This window comes from Armigeres subalbatus, chromosome 2, assembly GCF_024139115.2.
Source record: "Armigeres subalbatus isolate Guangzhou_Male chromosome 2, GZ_Asu_2, whole genome shotgun sequence".
Taxonomy (NCBI): Eukaryota; Metazoa; Arthropoda; class Insecta; order Diptera; family Culicidae; genus Armigeres; species Armigeres subalbatus.
Window position 1 is genome coordinate 288,831,146 of NC_085140.1, and position 18,553 is coordinate 288,849,698.

The 18,553-nt window shown below is 40.5% G+C and overlaps 2 protein-coding genes across 3 annotated transcripts in view; one reads left to right on the forward strand and one right to left on the reverse strand.

Annotated features, from left to right (window-relative positions):
- The window catches only part of LOC134212376 (protein Gawky-like), a 75,269-nt gene that overhangs the window by 5,311 nt on the left and 51,405 nt on the right, over nucleotides 1-18,553 (forward strand). The window lies entirely within an intron of this gene.
- On the reverse strand, nucleotides 3,191-5,603 carry LOC134209791 (uncharacterized). Its single transcript, XM_062685822.1, has 3 exons — nucleotides 5,511-5,603; nucleotides 4,211-5,439; nucleotides 3,191-3,920 (listed from the first exon to the last, which is right to left on the reverse strand). The coding sequence occupies exons 1-3, from the start codon at nucleotides 5,601-5,603 to the stop codon at nucleotides 3,191-3,193; spliced, it is 2,052 nt and encodes a 683-aa protein (XP_062541806.1).

Genomic DNA, 18,553 nt, shown 5'->3' on the forward strand with positions numbered 1-18,553 from the left:
GATTACCTTTGTCCACTTTTGTGGCTAAGAAAATTGAATTATCGATAAGTAGAAGAAAAAATTGGTAAGCTTCCTAAGAATACATCTACTCTAGCTGTAATGTCAGCTCGAACTATAGATAGGCATTTTGCATTTGTTTAAACTCATTGCAAAATTTCACGTCAAACGTAACTTGAGAGCAATTCGGATGAGTATAAGTGCCAAAAACGTTTTTTTTGTCTATTAATTGCTTTATGCTAAAAACGCTATTTGCGACTGTTCTATACAAGTTATATTAATATTAATACATAAGTAGAATTATCAATTTGTTCGACTCACAAATAGATATGAAAAAAAATGATTCTCTACCTATCCGTACTATGTACTCTCCTCTCATTCGTACTACAATAGCAATCTGTGATTAGGAATCTTCAATAAATTTGTAGAATAATACATACATTCATAGAATACTTGCATATAATAACTATAAACAAAATTCACTTTTAGTTCATAGATTTCCGTGATTACTATTAAGATAAAAAATCACGTTAATAAAGAAATTAAAAAAAGCAATGGGTGATGTTTTCAACATAACCGCGAGTAGACGTAGGACTTGCATAAACATAACGTATTTACATTTAACTTTTGGATCTATGGAGTTTGATTATAGGCATTGATATTGGGAACGACAACTTCCATGCTTTGTAGAATTATTAGCAACTTGTTTATTCAAAACTTCTGGAAATAAAACTAATAATTAAATAAATAATTAGAATTGCTTTACTCAAGCAAATGTAGGGCATTTATAGATATCCTATTGATGATAGTATTTGAAGTTTAAAAATTCTATTTATACAATTTTCAGACTTGGGCAAAATGTGCTATTTTAGGGGAACTGTCCCGTTTTCAAACAAAGAAATACAGCATCAATTTTGTTGCTTCTTTTTGCTAAGATGCGTGCTTACTGCTGAAAAAATCACAACAATGAGAAACAAGTCAAGGAGCAGTAACCCTACTAAAATAGAGGAGGTAATGCTAATAGGTCAACGAAAAATTATTTAATGTTTTGATTCCAAACTCCGAGTAATTATTTCAATTAAATTTTGATTTTGATTAGTGATTAGTTGATTTTTTTTTTCTTGGGAATCAGAACTGTTCGGATGATTTCCCAAAATCTCACAAGCAAACCTTATTTGTGATTGGTAGGCTTTAAGCTCCGGAACATGAATTTATTAGCATTATTTATAAAATTCTCGAACTTTTCATCTTACAATTTTTGGTGAACCTTTGCAATTAAATGTGGATTTACTATGCAAATTCTTTCGATCGGCACTGTTCGGTTTAAACTAGATTATAAGAGATGATTTAGGTTAAATATAGTTTAGGAACGTAGTTTTAGATACTTACAATAGTTTTAGCTTTGATGTGCTTGTCTTAGGTATAAGTAGATATGTAATAGTATCGTATAGTTGCTTGATCTATATTTAGGACGAATTAGGTATGTTAACAATGCCTTGTTATTGTATTCTACATGTTTACCTCAGCGAAACTTTGTACTCTGTTTTTTTTTTTCACAATATCTATCGTTTATACCTGCATGCACCTTTTAGCAATAAGTTACAATTAGGCATTTTACTTTTCAATAACTTAAGGAAATTTAAGATATAAACTCTTAATAGCATACAATGCACTCACTATCTAGTTCACGTTTTGTTTTATTTCTTGTTATCAATCAATTTTGCTTCTCTTTACCTTCTACCGTAGTCTGTTATCTCTTACTTCTACGTAGTTAGCGAATCGCTTTAGTGTTGACCATCACACTGACCACAGTTGAACTGCTACGGGGGTCTCGTCGTGACATCCCCTCCCGTAAACCCTAGTCACGGGTCTGATTAACTGAAACACCTGACTCAGGTTTACTATCATCCAGCACGTCGAGAACCGCTAGTTTTACCGCCGCTCGCCGCAGCACTGCCGATGCTGTCCGCACTAACGCCTGGCGAACGCGTCCATCCCGTCCCGGAATGACTCGTTCTACACGACCACGAATCCATTGGTTTCGTTTAGATCCGTCGACGATCAATACCAAGTCTCCAACCTTCAAATCTCGTGCTTCCTCAAACCATTTGGATCTACGCGCTATGATAGGCGAATACTCCTTGATCCATCTACGCCAGAAGTCATCGCAGATTGACTGTGCCAGCTTCCAGCTACTTCGTAGAACTCCTCGTTGCAGCACCGATTCAGAAGGCAGAATTTTCAGGCCACTAGAGTTACCTAGCAGGAAGTGGTTGGGTGTAAGCGACTCCTGGTCTGCCGAATTTAATGGAATGTACGTAAGAGGCCTCGTCTGCTTCAACCAAAATTGTCTCCAGCGTCTCATCGTCCGGTTTCCGAGGGGCCTCGGCTACTGCACCCATTGCTACTTTCACAGAGCGCACGAGGCGCTCCCAAACTCCTCCCATGTGGGGAGCTGCTGGTGGATTAAACAACCACTTAGTATCGGCACTTGTAAAGGTAGAAGTCAATTCTTTGCTAGCACCTTGAAAACACGTACCGTTGTCACTGTAGACTTCAGCGGGTGGACCACGTCGTGCCACGAATCGTCGAATTGCCATGATACACGATTCTGCGGAAAGGCTATGCACAAGTTCAATATGAACTGCACGCACTGTGAGACACGTGAACACAGCTACCCAACGTTTTACGTTGTTTCGTCCTACCCTGACCAAGATTGGCCCGAAATAATCGACGCCGACGAATGTGAATGCTCGAACGAATGGTTGCAGACGGGACGATGGAAGCGGAGCCATTGCTGGGGGCTTAGGGTTCGCTTTTTTTCACACGACACATTACACATTCTTTCGATACCTTATCAACCAGATTTCTTAGCTTTGTGACTTCGAATCGTTGACGCATTTCGTTGACAACAGTCTCCCAATTAGCGTGCCGAAAACGGCGGTGATACCAATCAGTGATAAGATTCGTAATAAGATGTTGCCTAGGTAAAAAACAGGATACTTGGCCGCAAACAATGCGCACTCTGCATCACCAATACGGCATCACCAAAAGGCATACGAAGAACTTCATATTCGTCGAGGTATGACCACGTTTTGTAAATCGAGCTTGCCTTGGAAACGCGAGCGCGTCGCATCTTCGGTGCCTCTTTAGTTGCGGACAGAACCGAAATCTCTTCGAGGAAGCATTATCCTTAAGTTATTTTCTCCAAAGTCTCCTCAGCTTTTTGCAACTCCTCCTGTTCGAGAGAGGAAATTTTCAAACTCTTTCCGCTCCGCTTGTAACGTAAGTTTGAAATGAAACGAAGAACGTAAGCAATTGTACGTAGCATTCTCTCTAAACGGTTGAACCTAGTAACGTCGATCAGCGGAGCTGGTGACCAGTGGACATGAACTGGACGCATTTCTTCTTGAGTGGTAATATTCTGAGGGCGCTGAGGCCAATGCTCTTCGGGTTGATGCAAGAAGGCTGGACCTCTGAACCATGGATTTGCTTGTTGGAAATCAGGACCGTTTCCCCACTTTGTCGCCTTATCCGCTACGTTAAGCTTTGTGTTGATCCACCTCCAGTCTTGAGGATCACTGAGGGTGAGGATTTCTCCCACTCTAACTGCAACAAATTTCTGGAACCGACGATGGTCTGAGAATATCCAGGCCAACACTGTGGTCGAATCTGTCCACATATAGGTGCGTGACACTGGAAACTCGTGATTTTTCAAGACAGTCTTGAGATATTGAGCTCCGAGAACAGCGGCCTTCAGCTCTAGTCGCGGAATTGATAATGTCTTCAGTGGGGCTACCTTGCTTTTCGCTCCGACAAGAGCCACTTGAATGCAGTTGCCACCTAGTAACCGAAAATAGACGACGCAGCAGTATGCCGCTTCGCTTGCATCAACGAATACATGAGCTTCCAGCTGTCGAGTGCTATTTAAGGATGGAGCAAAGTAACAACGGGGTATGCGAAGACTTTCTAGTTGACCGAAGCATTGCACCCACTGCCGCCATTGGCGAAATGAATTTGGGCTAATTTTCTCGTCCCATTCCGTACCCGAGGCCCAAATACCCTGGATAATAATTTTCCCATGGATCAGAAAGAAGGAAATGAGCCCTAGAGGATCGAATAGGCTCATGATAACTTTGAGTACTTCTCGCTTTGTGGAATGCGATCTTCATCGAGGACAGAAAGCAATTCCCTACGTAGAGTTATTGTGTACGTGAAACAATCGACTTTGGGCAGCCACATCATTCCTAAAACTGATTCCACATTTTTACCTCTTTCTAATGCAAGCTTCTTCATGCTATTCGTTGGTGTCACACCGATTCGTTCCATCACTTCCGAAGAGTTTGAGAGGAAGTTTCGGATGTCGAACCCTCCTTTCGAGTGAACGTATTTCACTTCCTCAACAACTTCCACAGCTTCTTGGGTTGATTCGAAACTGCCTAAGAAGTCGTCGACGTAGTGATGCTTTACTATTGCTTTGTAGGCTCTAGGATATCGGTCGGCGAATTGCTTTGCGTTAAGGTTCTTAACGAACTGGGCTGAGACTGGCGAACACGTGGATCCGAAGGTGGCGACGTCCATAACGAAGACTTGTATATCGTCCTTCGGCTTGTCGCGCCAAAGGAAGCATTGAGAGAGACGATCTTGTTCCCTAATCTGCACCTGGTGGAACATCTCTCTTATGTCGCCGCACACGGCCACAGGAAATTGGCGGAATGAACTAAGAACTGCTACCAGGGAAGTTAGTAGGTCGGGCCCTTTCAGCAACTTCGAATTAAATGACACTCCATCCACAGTGGCCCTGGCGTCCCAGATGAGGCGCACCTTCTGCTTTCTTGGATGTTGGACCACTCCCAAGGGCAAAAACCACATACGACTGCGGTCACATGAGTCCAACTCAGTTTGAGTCGCTTTGTGAGCGTAACCTTTTCGCTCGTAGTCATAGATCTGGTCACGTACACAATCTGCTATCGATGTATCCTTTGCAAGCTTGCGCTCCAAGCCTAGTAAACGACGCACAGCCATAGGATAACTGTCTGGAAAGTTGGGTTCATCTGTTCGCCACAAAAGACCTGTCTCAAATCTCTCACCGACCCGCTGCGTTGTTTTTTCTAGTAGTATTCTCGCTCGTTTGTCATCCTCTGACTCCAGACCTTCATGTTGATTCTGGATTCCATCGTTGTCTATTGTGAAGAAGTCTCGTAGCTGTTCGTTCAATAAACGATCCGAATCTGCTGCTGCTGCGGAATGAAAGTTGACGACAGCTCGGACACTACTGGTATTGTTCGCACTACCATAAACAGTCCACCCCAGTCGACACTTGGCTGCTATTGGGTCGTTTGATCCGCCCTCACGAAGTTTCAGCGGCACACCAAGCCGCAAGTTGTCCAAACCTATCAGAAGCTGCGGTTGAACCGTATCGTATTTTCCATAGGAAGACCTCTAAGATGTGGAAATCGTTGAGCCAACTCTCTGTAGTTAAGCTGCTGGCTAGGCAGAACTAAACTGCTCACAGTTCTTGCCTGACGAAGTTCGAATCGTGCTGAATCGCCTTTTCCTGATATTTCTAACTTGATTTCTTGGGACTTACTCTCACTCCGTTTCATGTTACCCGTCCACTGAAGAGTAAGTGGTTTAATGGGACCTGACACACCTAGGTGCTTGGCGACATTCCTCTCTAACAATGTTATTTCCGACCCTTCGTCGATAAAGGCAAATACGGATACGCTTCTTCCCTTATTGTAAAGGACCACCGGCAGTATACGGAAAAGAGCTTGTGCACCCAACCCGAGAGTGGCAGATTCACATACGAATTTGTATGTGACTCACGCGAATTCTGATTTCAAAAGCGACATATGCGAATGTTGCTTCCTTCAATCTACCATGCAATGTTAGAAAAAAGGAGATTATAATTTTGGAGACTTTTTATATGTATTGGTAGAATTTAGTTCATGTATGCGTGAGACGATTGTTGTCCGTCTTCTTCATATGTATTAGTGATCGTCAGTACGATTGAGTATGTAGTGGTGACATATATCAAGTATGTGTATGTCTTAGTGCGATGCAAAATTTGTTTGAGTGTATGGGTGAGTGTCAGCGATAGGAAAAACTGACATGTTTACCTTTCACATCCAAGTGGTCACTTGTTTTTTACACTTCCTTTCGGTCAATAACATCTTCCAGAAACAGCGGAGATTCACCGTTTCAATTTAACGTGACCGCACTGACCTGGCCAACTACCAACGCAGTGGAACCGAAAAGGATTTTCAAGGAGGGATATCCCAGATGGAGCAGAATATGAGGTAAGAACAAATGCTTTTCAGAACCAAACATTTCTGTATGTATTTCTGATCGCTGATATGATTCCAGCCCAGCTGATGGTCAGTTTGACTATAATCTGTGGATCCGACCGATTATGGGAACAATGTTGTGGAAAGTTTGCAATCAGCACGATAGCATCAAAACTCATCGGAACGAACATTCTACGTGACCTTATTCTTATGCCCAGCTGTGAAATATCTAGTTTCGTAGTTCGCCAAGGATCGAGTAGGCGTTAGTAATTTGATGTCCGGCAAACCTAGCTGCATTTTTTGTTGCAGTTGAAATTGATGGGCTTTTGTTTGTCAACGATTTACTCCCGACCGTGTAGTATGCCCGAGGGAGATTGCAGAGGCTAATGTCGCTGCTAATCAAGAGAGTACCATCTGTTCTCCGCGATGAATGTCGATCGATGATTCGAAAATTCGCCGGACAGTGCCAGACCTCAGGTAAAAAGTGGTAATTTCTTCGAAAATTTGTTATTAATATAAGAGTTTGTTGAAGGAAGCTGAAACCCATCTTGGACCTAATAAATTAGATTAAAGAGCCAGAAAAATCACAAAATGAATTTCTCTGTAGGTGGAAATAATATTTTTTTTTATATTAGCAGAATAACTGTGTACTTAACACACATATCCGAATGCCTTCCTTGATTGAATGAAGACTGAAAAGTTATAGCCTGTTCATATTATGGGAAATATCTTCGCATTTTCATGGTAACAGAATTCGAGTAATATTCGGCAGAGTAATTAACGTGGTCTTGACTGTAACTTTCATTCAGAATAGCTCTTTGAAAGGAAAAGCTCTTTGGAATGTCTTCACGGGTCATAAAACGAGTTCGTACTATCCATATAATTTCACCATTTGATAACTGTAACAGAATACTCTGTCTAACAACAATCTATCTTTAGAACTTAGGCTCAATTGGGTCAGCAGGGAATAGCTTCATGAAAGATTAACAATTTGAGTCATATTACAGAAATCTAATCACATCTAAGGTACTCCTAATTAACTTTGACTTTAGAACTTAGGTTCAACGGAGTCTTTTTTTAAGCTCTTTTTAGTGGAATGTATTCAACCGTCTAAGACGAGTTTAGCACTCTCCATTTAATTCTATCAATTATTTCGATATCTTTGCAGATACGTATTTCGACCACAACTGTGTGGTCGTCTTCAGTGTCTCGTACTTGACTCGACTTCAACAAACTCGTCTTAGACGGTTGTTATAAATACAATTCAGAACAGCTTCATGAAAGGTTTTCAATTTGAATCATACTACAAGATTCTCAACACATTTACTGCCTTCCAAACAATCCTTGACTTCAGTATTTAGGTTGAATGGGTTCTTAACTGTAATTATGATTCAGAATAGCTATATATGAGAGATTATCTTACGATTCGAGTCATATTAGAGGAGTAAAACGAACTGGTCGATAAATGAGCAGTTGACTATACTGCCTGAAATCGCATACCTGTCTCATATGGATAGGAAACTCAGCAATCATGGGACAAATATGCGATTATAGGCAGTATATACAAAACAAAACACTTTTTATGCATATGTGAATCATGCACAGGTATGCCTCGAAATGAAATAAGGTAACTGAGCTAATATTAGGGTTTTAAGACCGAAAGAATAGTTACCGTTCTAAATATCAAACGAAACCGTGAAATGTAATTTTAAGCCAGTTTTCCGTAAGCTTTAATTCTTAATAAATTCATTACAACGATGATTAACACTAGGGGAAGGGGGGGCAATATGCCCTAGCTAAGCAAACACTGCTCTATTGTCTTATTTGTAACGCTATTCATGGGTATTTTTACATTATGCATCAGTTAAACAAGATAGCTAGTTGATGCCATTCAAAAATTGTCAAAAATCTCAATCATATTGATAAGAAAATTATTTTGAGCTTTTTAGTGGAATGTTTTCACCTGTCATAAGACGAGTTTATACAATCCCATTGAATTCCACCACTTAATTGTATCTTGACAGATACGTATTTCGACCTCAAAAGTAAGGCCGTCTTCAGTGTCTCGTACTTGACTCGGCTTAAGTCGAGCGACACTGAACGGCCTTACTTTTGAGGTCGAAATACGTATCTGTCAAGATACAATTAAGTGGTGGAATTCAATGGGATTGTATAAACTCGTCTTATGACAGGTCAATTATATTGATAATATTCACATTTCAAAAAAGTGGTGATATTTTGTTGCCGGAAAACTCATGAGGCAAAACGCCTTTCGGCTGGCGGCTCCTAGGGAACAAAGTACCACGCGTCGGCGAATCAGCATTCTAGTATGGATAGTCCGTGGAGACGCAAGTACTTTGTAGGTTATTGCCACTAGGGCGTTTTGCCTCGCCAAAATGTTAGATGTTTCTTCAAAATGTGGAAATTTTCGGTTTTTCCGACCATCCCATGCACTATTTTGAAACTTTCTTCGCCTATCCTACATAATTTTAGATCTAGTTTTGTTACGGACATATTAATGACGGCAAATATGAGGGAAACCACAAAAGGCGTTTTGCATCGGGGGGGCGTTTTGGGGCCTCTTCCTCTACATAGGCAAATATACCAACCTTCACAAAGATGCTGCAGGGGTTAAAAGTAAAATCTATGGTTTGCATCATTATGGGAAGAGTGATTTATCCCACTTGTATCGAACTTATATAAATTTATGACAAAAGTTGTGCAATTTTTGTGGATTGGAAGTACGAAAAACAAACAATGTCAAGTAACCAAGATAAAACTTTGAGTAACTAAATTTACTTTTAAAAATGTTATTCCAAACGTTCTTTTCTATTTATTGTTTAGATAATATTGTCAATAGTAAAACCAGATTCTTCAAGCTTTCGTAATCTTCAGTGGTTGTATACACAGTAGTGGAGATGAAAAATTAAAGATTATGTGTTTCTTTTTTAAAGCGATGTTCATTTTACCATCAGGCAGTGTTGATTTTAGCTGCACTATCTTTGAATATATGAATTTTAGATTTTTTTATTACAAAAAAAAAATGCCGAAACAAACGTTTAAAATTTGAAAATGTTTAGTACAATATGAATATGAGTAAAATTAAATTGTTGGACTAGGTATTAGAACTAGCAAATTATCCTCGTTATATGTTTGAATTCAACGCCAGTTCTTAACGTGTTTATTTTACCAGCTTGTTCCCTACTACATTATTAGCATATCCAAGATACTCCAAACTATCCTTGAGTTTAGAAATTAGGTTCTGAATGCTCAACAGAAAAGGACAAAAGAAAAGGAAGGAGGTTCCATTTTCCAAATTTCAACTCTCATAGTTGTAGACCCACGGCACACATTTTACATATCACTGCTCACTACACACTACTCACTTCTCACTCATATCTTCATATTTCTCAATCATCTCTTCACATTTCTCACTCTTCACTCCTTAAATGTGTTCTTGTAGAGAACATTCTCGATTCCCTGGGCACTTTCAATTTGTAGGGTATAATGGCCAATAGTGGACCCTCTAGCCATAATTTAATTATTACAGCATAATACAAACATTTTTTCATGAAATTCCATCGAGAAAACCCTTGAGAGAACCTGAGTGACATTCCTACAGTATGGTCACATGGATCAAAAATGCCATGATGTGTGGAAATGAGAATGGGGTACATAATAAGGTAGAAAAACATCCAGAAGCGGAAGATGAAATTCAAATGGAGGGTGGACTGTACTGCCTATTACCTGTCACATCTTTGCTGGATTTCTTATTCTTATGGGACAAATATCCGATTATGGGCAGTAGAAAGCAATTTCCTATTTTGCCCCCCGGGGGTCTGCTTTAACTCTTTCAGGTCCAAATTTGTCTAAAGCGGTATAACCCAGTAAATTTGATAGATTTCATTTGTTTTCATGATTAATAATAAAGAAATGACAAAACAAGTTTCAGAATATTTTTCTGGGATGTGCTAGATCATCCAAACTGTCCTTTAGTCCAGAGCTTGCGATTTACAGTTACCTTGCTAGCTTTTTCGTCACTCCTGGAGATCGAGAGACATGGTCCGATGGTTTTGGCATATCCTGAGTCATCCAAACCGTGCTTGAGTTCAGAACTTGGGATTTTATTTCTAAATACTTTATCAACGTGATTTTTTATCTCAACCGATTCAATACAGATGGGTTATATATGTATGACCCAAGACGGAAATCAGCTGTGAAAAATCAGTTTTAAGAGATAGAGCCTTGCTTTCTTCAGCAAAAATGTTCAAAAATGTTCAAGTTCTGACGTCAAACCCGCATTTCTGGCCGGAATAAGACTACTTCCGAAGCGTAGAGATCCATAAGTAAGACAAAAGGGACAGACATTGAAAATTATTAAAGTTTTGAGAATAAGTTGAAGTAATTTGGTGTTAGAAATGACTTAGCGAACAAAGCACTGAAGCGAAATAATGAAATTGTATTAGGACTTGTTGTATACCTAAACATAGTGCGAAAACACAATTTCATCTAAATGATAATCGTTTAATAAAAATAAACAACCATAAATTACGCAACGCTGAGCTGAAAGAGCTGAAAGAGGTGGCGAGATGTATAACGGTTCATAGAACTTATAGAGGATTCATACAAAAAGTGTAGATAGGGAGGAGGGGTGATGAAATGGTCAAATTTTTCTTTGCGTTATTAGTGATCTTTATTTAAAGAAAATTCATTTGTTCACGCCACGCGAAACCTGGTATATTTTTTACCTTTGTAGTTTTTGTTTGTATATAATAAAAAACAATGTTTTTCGTTTGAAAGTTCACATTTCTAGGACCTCCTCCCCCTTTCAGAGTTACGTAATCTTTGAACATTCTATAATATACTTTCAATAAACATAAAAAAAATGTTATTTACTCTTATTTGTGTTAATATATACTTGAAACATATGATTGACACCGGTGGGGTAAGAGTGCGTTTTTCACATGACTTGGAATAAAGGTTCTACTAAAACGAATTACAATAATTTCAATATTTTTTCCACTGGGTAACAAATAGGAAGAGCATACGAATCCTCAACATTGATATGATCTGCAGAAGCTTGCTTCATAAGGGCTACATGATCGATTGAAATCTAAGTGCGTACTCTTGCACCACTCTACTCTATTTATGAGTGGGAATAGCTCCATGAGATTTCGTTACACCATCATAGACACATTACAGAATTTATTGAACACCTACGAAACTCCAACTTGTCCTTGAGCTCAGAACCTAATGTTCAAATCGATCAACATGAGAATCTTCGATGTCTCCACTAATTTTATGAGTTGGAATAGCTTCAAGGGACTTTGTTACACCATTATAGACAAACTACAGAGTTCGTTCGACAACTACGAAACTCCAAACTATCCTTCAGTACAGATCTTAATATTCAAATCGATCAACACGAAGATCTTCGATGTCTCAACTGTATTTATGAGTTGGATTTGCTCCACAAGATTTCGTTACACTATTATAGACACACTACAGAATTCGTTGAACATCTACGACACTCCAAACTGTCCTTGAGCTCAGATCCTAATGTTCAAATCGATCAACATGAGGATCTTCGATGTCTTCACTAGTTTTATGAGATGGAATAGCTCCACAGTACGTCATTACAACATTACAGACACACTACAGAATTCGTTGAACATCTACGACACTCCAAACTGTCCTTGAGCTCAGATCTTAATATACAAATCGATCAACATAAGGATCTTCGATGTCCCCACAAGTTTTATAAGTTGGAATAGCTCCAAGGGACTTTGTTACACCATTATAGACAAACTACAGAGTTTGTTCGACAACTACGAAACTCCAAACTATCCTTCAGTACAGATCTTAATATTCAAATCGATCAACACGAATATCTTCGATGTCTCAACTGTATTTATGAGTTGGAATTGCTCCACAAGATTTCGTTACACTATTATAGACACACTACAGAATTTGTTGAACATCTACGACACTTTAAACTGTCCTTGAACTCAGACCCTAATGTTCAAATCGATCAACATGAGGATCTTCGATGTCTTCACTAGTTTTATGAGTTGGAATAGCTTCACGGTACGTCATTACAACTTTACAGACACTCTACAGAATTCGTTGAATATCTATGACACTCCAAACTGTCCTTGAGCTCAGATATTAGGGAACGTCCATAAATTACGTAACGCTTAGAGGCGGGAGGAGGGGTTGAGTGAAGTGTGACGATCCATACAAAATTTTCAGAAGCTTCATACAAAAAGTGAGACGTAGGCAGGAGGGGGTTGAAAGATTCCAATTTTTGCGTTACGTAATTAATGGATCTTCACTTAATGTTCAAATCGATCAACATGAAAATCTTCGATGTTCTCACTAGTTTTATGAGTTGGAATAGCCCCACGGTACGTCATTACAACATTACAGACACACTAAAGAATTCGCTGAACATCTATGACACTCCAAACTGTCCTTGAGTTCAGATCTTAATATTCAAATCGATCAACATGTGGATCTTCGATGTCTCCACTAGTTTTATGAGTTGGAATAGCTACACGGGACTTTGTTACACCATTATAGACAAACTACAGACTTCGTTCGACAACTACGAAACATCAAACTATCCTTGAGTACAGATCTTAATATTGAAATCGATCAACATGAAGATCTTCGATGTCTCAACTTTATTTATGAGTTGGAATAGCTCCACAGGATTTCGTTACACCATCATAGACACATTACAGAATTTGTTGAACACCTACGAAACTCCAACTTGTCCTTGAGCTCAGATGCTAATGTTCAAATCGATCAACATGAAGATCTTCGATGTCCCCACTAGTTTTATAAGTTGGAATAGCTTCACGGTACGTCATTACAACTTTTCTTTGAATTTGTAATACATCGAAAACAACTCATGTTCTACAAACAAACAAAACTCTTATTTAAAACTTGAAATATTAATGCATCAAATGCATCCTTCATGAGCCAACCTTATACTTTCATGAGCTTTTGAATAGTAACACTTTGAAAGTGGAAAACTTATTCTCGATACAGAACTTATAATCCATTTTTAGAGAGTCGAACAATATGCCTTATGTCAAGGTAATCATTGGAATATGTATATTTCGAATATGCATATATTTATGTAATTTTAAATTTTAAAATTTTAATTTATATTATTTTGAAATTTTTTTTTTTTTTAATTTAAAATGAAAAAAAAATAAATTTCAAAATAATTGGAAAAATAATAATAATAATAAAAATAATTAAAAATAATAATAATAATTTTCAATTTAAAATTTCAAATTTCAAATTTTATTTTTGTTTTTATTTCAAATTTTAAATTTTAAATTTCTAATTCGCATAGACATCGCAAGATGGGTTCGGATCAAATCGAAAAGTGGCCACTTCCCGGGGGAACCAAGTCCCCGGAATGTCACGGAACCTGACCAGAACCACTTAGGTACCTCAAATTAGACTCTACTGAGCTTGTTTCGCGAAATCATGAAGTTTGAGACGTCGGAAGATGGGTTTCAGATCAAATCGATAAGTGGTCACTCTACCGGGGGAACCAGGTCACCGGAATACCACGGAACCTGACCTGACCTGGCCACTCTACCGGGGGTACCAGGTCCCCGAAATGCCACGTAACCTGACCTGAACCACTTAGGTACCTCAAGTTAGACTCTAATGAGCTTGTTTTGCAAAATCATGAAGTTTGAGACGTCGCAAGATGGGTTTCAGATCAAATAAAAAAGTGGCCACTCTAACGGGGGAACCAGGTCCCCGGAATGCCACGGAACCTGACCAGAACCACTTAGGTACCTCTAGCTCTACTGAGCTTGTTTCGCGAAATCATGAAGTTTGAGACATCGCAAGATAGGTTTCGGATCAAATAAAATAGTGGCCACTTCTCCGGGGAAACCAAGTCACCGGAATACCACGGAACCTGACCAGAACCACTTAGGTACCTCAAATTAGACTCTACTGAGCTTGTTTCGCAAAATCATGAAGTTTGAGACGTCGCAAGATGGGTTTCGGATCAAATCAAAAGTGGCCACTCTACCGGGGAACCAGGTCACCAGAATACCACGGAACCTGATCAGAACCACTAAGGTACCTCATATTAGACTCTACTGAGCTTGTTTCGCAAAATCATGAAGTTTGAGACATCGCAAGATGGTTTTCGGATCAAATAAAAAAGTGGCCACTTCTCCGGGGAAACCACGTCCCCGGAATGCCACGGAACCTGACCAGAACCACTTAGGTACCTCAAATTAAACTCTACTGAGCTTGTTTTGAAATCATGAAGTTTGTGACGTCGCAAGATGGGTTTCAGATCAAATCAAAAAGTGGCCACTCTACCGGGGGTACCAGGTCCCCGAAATGCCACGTAACCTGACCTGAACCACTTAGGTACCTCAAGTTAGACTCTAATGAGCTTGTTTTGCAAAATCATGAAGTTTGAGACGTCGCAAGATGGGTTTCAGATCAAATAAAAAAGTGGCCACTCTAACGGGGGAACCAGGTCCCCGGAATGCCACGGAACCTGACCAGAACCACTTAGGTACCTCTAGCTCTACTGAGCTTGTTTCGCGAAATCATGAAGTTTGAGACATCGCAAGATAGGTTTCGGATCAAATAAAATAGTGGCCACTTCTCCGGGGAAACCAAGTCACCGGAATACCACGGAACCTGACCAGAACCACTTAGGTACCTCAAATTAGACTCTACTGAGCTTGTTTCGCAAAATCATGAAGTTTGAGACGTCGCAAGATGGGTTTCGGATCAAATCAAAAAGTGGCCACTCTACCGGGGGAACCAGGTCACCAGAATACCACGGAACCTGATCAGAACCACTAAGGTACCTCATATTAGACTCTACTGAGCTTGTTTCGCAAAATCATGAAGTTTGAGACATCGCAAGATGGTTTTCGGATCAAATAAAAAAGTGGCCACTTCTCCGGGGAAACCACGTCCCCGGAATGCCACGGAACCTGACCAGAACCACTTAGGTACCTCAAATTAAACTCTACTGAGCTTGTTTTGCGAAATCATGAAGTTTGAGACGTCGCAAAATGGGTTTCAGATCAAATCAAAAAGTGGCCACTCTACCGGGGGTACCAGGTCCCCGAAATGCCACGTAACCTGACCTGAACCACTTAGGTACCACAAGTTAGACTCTAATGAGCTTGTTTTGCAAAATCATGAAGTTTGAGACGTCGCAAGATGGGTTTCAGATCAAATCAAAAAATGGCCACTCTACCGGGGGAACCAGGTCCCCGGAATGCCACGGAACCTGACCAGAACCACTTAGGTACCTCTAGCTCTACTGAGCTTGTTTCGAGAAATCCTGAAGTTTGAGACGTCGCAAGATGGGTTTCGGATCAAATAAAATAGTGGCCACTTCTCCGGGAGAGGTCCCCGGAATGCCACGGAACCTGACCAGAACCACTTAGGTACCTCAAATTAAACTCTACTGAGCTTGTTTTGCGAAATCATTAAGTTTGAGACGTCGCAAGATGGGTTTCAGATCAAATCAAAAAGTGGCCACTCTACCGGGGGTACCAGGTCCCCGAAATGCCACGTAACCTGACCTGAACCACTTAGGTACCTCAAGTTAGACTCTAATGAGCTTGTTTTGCAAAATCATGAAGTTTGAGACGTCGCAAGATGGGTTTCAGATCCTATGTAAAAGTGGCCCCTACCCCGGGGGTACCAGGTCCCCGGAATGCCACGGAACCTGACCAGAACCACTTAGGTACCTCAAATTAGACTATATTGAGCTCGTTTCGCAATTTCATGAAATTTGAGACATCGCAAGATGGGTTCGGATCAAATCGAAAAGTGGCCACTTCCCGGGGGAACCAAGTCCCCGGAATGTCACGGAACCTGACCAGAACCACTTAGGTACCTCTATCTCTACTGAGCTTGATTCGCGAAATCATGAAGTTTGAGACATCGCAAGATGGGTTTCGGATTAAATAAAATAGTGACCACTTCTCCGGGGAAACCAGGTCCCCGGAATGCCACGGAACCTGACCAGAACCACTTAGGTACCTCAAATTAGACTCTACTGAGCTTGTTTCGCGAAATCATGAAGTTTGAGACGTCGGAAGATGGGTTTCAGATCAAATCGATAAGTGGCCACTCTACCGGGGGAACCAGGTCACCGGAATACCACGGAACCTGACCTGACCTGGCCACTCTACCGGGGGTACCAGGTCCCCGAAATGCCACGTAACCTGACCTGAACCACTTAGGTACCTCAAGTTAGACTCTAATGAGCTTGTTTTGCAAAATCATGAACCGAAAAATATATTAAGCTCTTTTAGTGGAATGTATTAAACCGTCTAAGACGAATTAAGTACTGTCCATTTAATTCCACTAGTTAATTTTCGTTATCTTTGCAGATACGTATTTCGACCACAACTGTGGTCGTCTTCAGTGTCTTGTACTTGACTCGACTTGTCAAGTACAAGACACTGAAGACGACCACAGTTGTGGTCGAAATACGTATCTGCAAAGATAACGAAAATTAACTAGTGGAATTAAATGGACAGTACTTAATTCGTCTTAGACGGTTTAAAATCATGAAGTTTGATATGTCGCAAGATAGGTTTCGGATCAAATAAAATAGTGGCCACTTCTCCGGGGAAACCAAGTCACCGGAATACCACGGAACCTGACCAGAACCACTTAGGTACCTCAAATTAGACTTCATTGAGCTTTTTCCGCGAAATCATGAAGTTTGACACGTCGCAAGATGGGTATCGGATCAAATCGAAAAGTGGCCACTTTCCCGGGGGAACCAGGTCTCCGGAATGCCACGAAACCTGACCAGAACCACTAAGGTACCTCATATTAGACTCTACTGAGCTTGTTTCGCAAAATCATGAAGTTTGAGACATCGCAAGATGGTTTTCGGATCAAATAAAAAAGTGGCCACTTCTCCGGGGAAACCACGTCCCCGGAATGCCACGGAACCTGACCAGAACCACTTAGGTACCTCAAATTAAACTCTACTGAGCTTGTTTTGCGAAATCATGAAGTTTGTGACGCCGCAAGATGCGTTTCAGATCAAATCAAAAAGTGGCCACTCTACCGGGGGTACCAGGTCCCCGAAATGCCACGTAACCTGACCTGAACCACTTAGGTACCACAAGTTAGACTCTAATGAGCTTGTTTTGCAAAATCATCAAATCAATAAAACGAGGAAATGCCTGCTAGCTGGTTGGACGGCCTCATTTGCCCTCTATTTAAGAAAGGGCACAGACTGGAGTACGCCAATTACCGAGGAATAACCCTCCTTAATTCGGCGTACAAAATTATGTCCCGTATTCTGTTCAACAGATTGAGACCGCTTGAAGAGTCCTTCGTCGGCGAATACCAGGAAAGCAGGTTTTCGTGAGGGCCGATCAACGACGGATCAAATGTTTACCCTGAGACAAATCTTTGATAAATTCCGGGAGTACAACTTGCAGACACATCATCTGTTTATTGATTTCAAGGCGGCGTACGATTCTGTGAAACGGAATGAATTATGGCAAAATAAGCTTGAACATGGTTTTCCGGCGAAACTGATACGGCTGATTCGTATAACGTTGGACGGATCGAAATCAAGTGTAAGGGTTGCGGATGAAATATCGACGTCATTTGTTACCTTAGTTGGATTAAAGCACGGTGATGCACTCTCGAATCTAGTGTTCAATAAAGCGCTCGAGGGAGCGATTAGGAGATCTGGTGTGCAAAGAAGCGGTACAATTATCACAAAATCGCATATGCTGCTGGGATTGCGGACGATATCGATATTATCGGAATTGATCGCCGTGCCGTGGAAGAGGCTTTTGTGCCTTTTAAGAGGGAGACAGCGAGGATTGGACTCACGATCAATACCAGAAAACGAAGTAGATGGTCGCTGGCAATCAACGTGGGTTCATTAGTGGTGGTGGTAGCGAAATGGTGCTGGATGGTGAAAAATTTGAAGTGGTAGAAGAATTTGTGTATCTTGGAACATTAGTGACGTGCCATAATGGTGTTACTTGCGAGGTGAAAAGGCGTATTGCAGCTGCAAATAGGGCTTATTACGAACTTCGTAACCAGCTTAAGTCCCGTAGTCTGCAAACGAAAACAAAACTCGCGCTGTATACTACTCTGATTCTTCCGGTGGCTTTATATGGCCATGAGACATGGACGTTAAAGGAGGCTGATCGGAGAGCTTTCAGAGTATTTGAGCGTAAGGTGCTGCGGACAATACTCGGTGG

Bases quoted from the DNA above. Each gene is read 5' to 3' on its own strand.
- LOC134209791 (XM_062685822.1), bottom strand. From the start codon at position 5,603: ATGAAACGGAGTGAGAGTAAGTCCCAAGAAATCAAGTTAGAAATATCA. The intron at 5,440-5,510 runs GTGAGCAGTTTA...TCCACATCTTAG, and splicing joins AACTTCGTCAGGCAAGAACT to AGGTCTTCCTATGGAAAATA. The intron at 3,921-4,210 runs GTACACAATAAC...ATCCTTAAATAG, and splicing joins CCCAAAGTCGATTGTTTCAC to CACTCGACAGCTGGAAGCTC.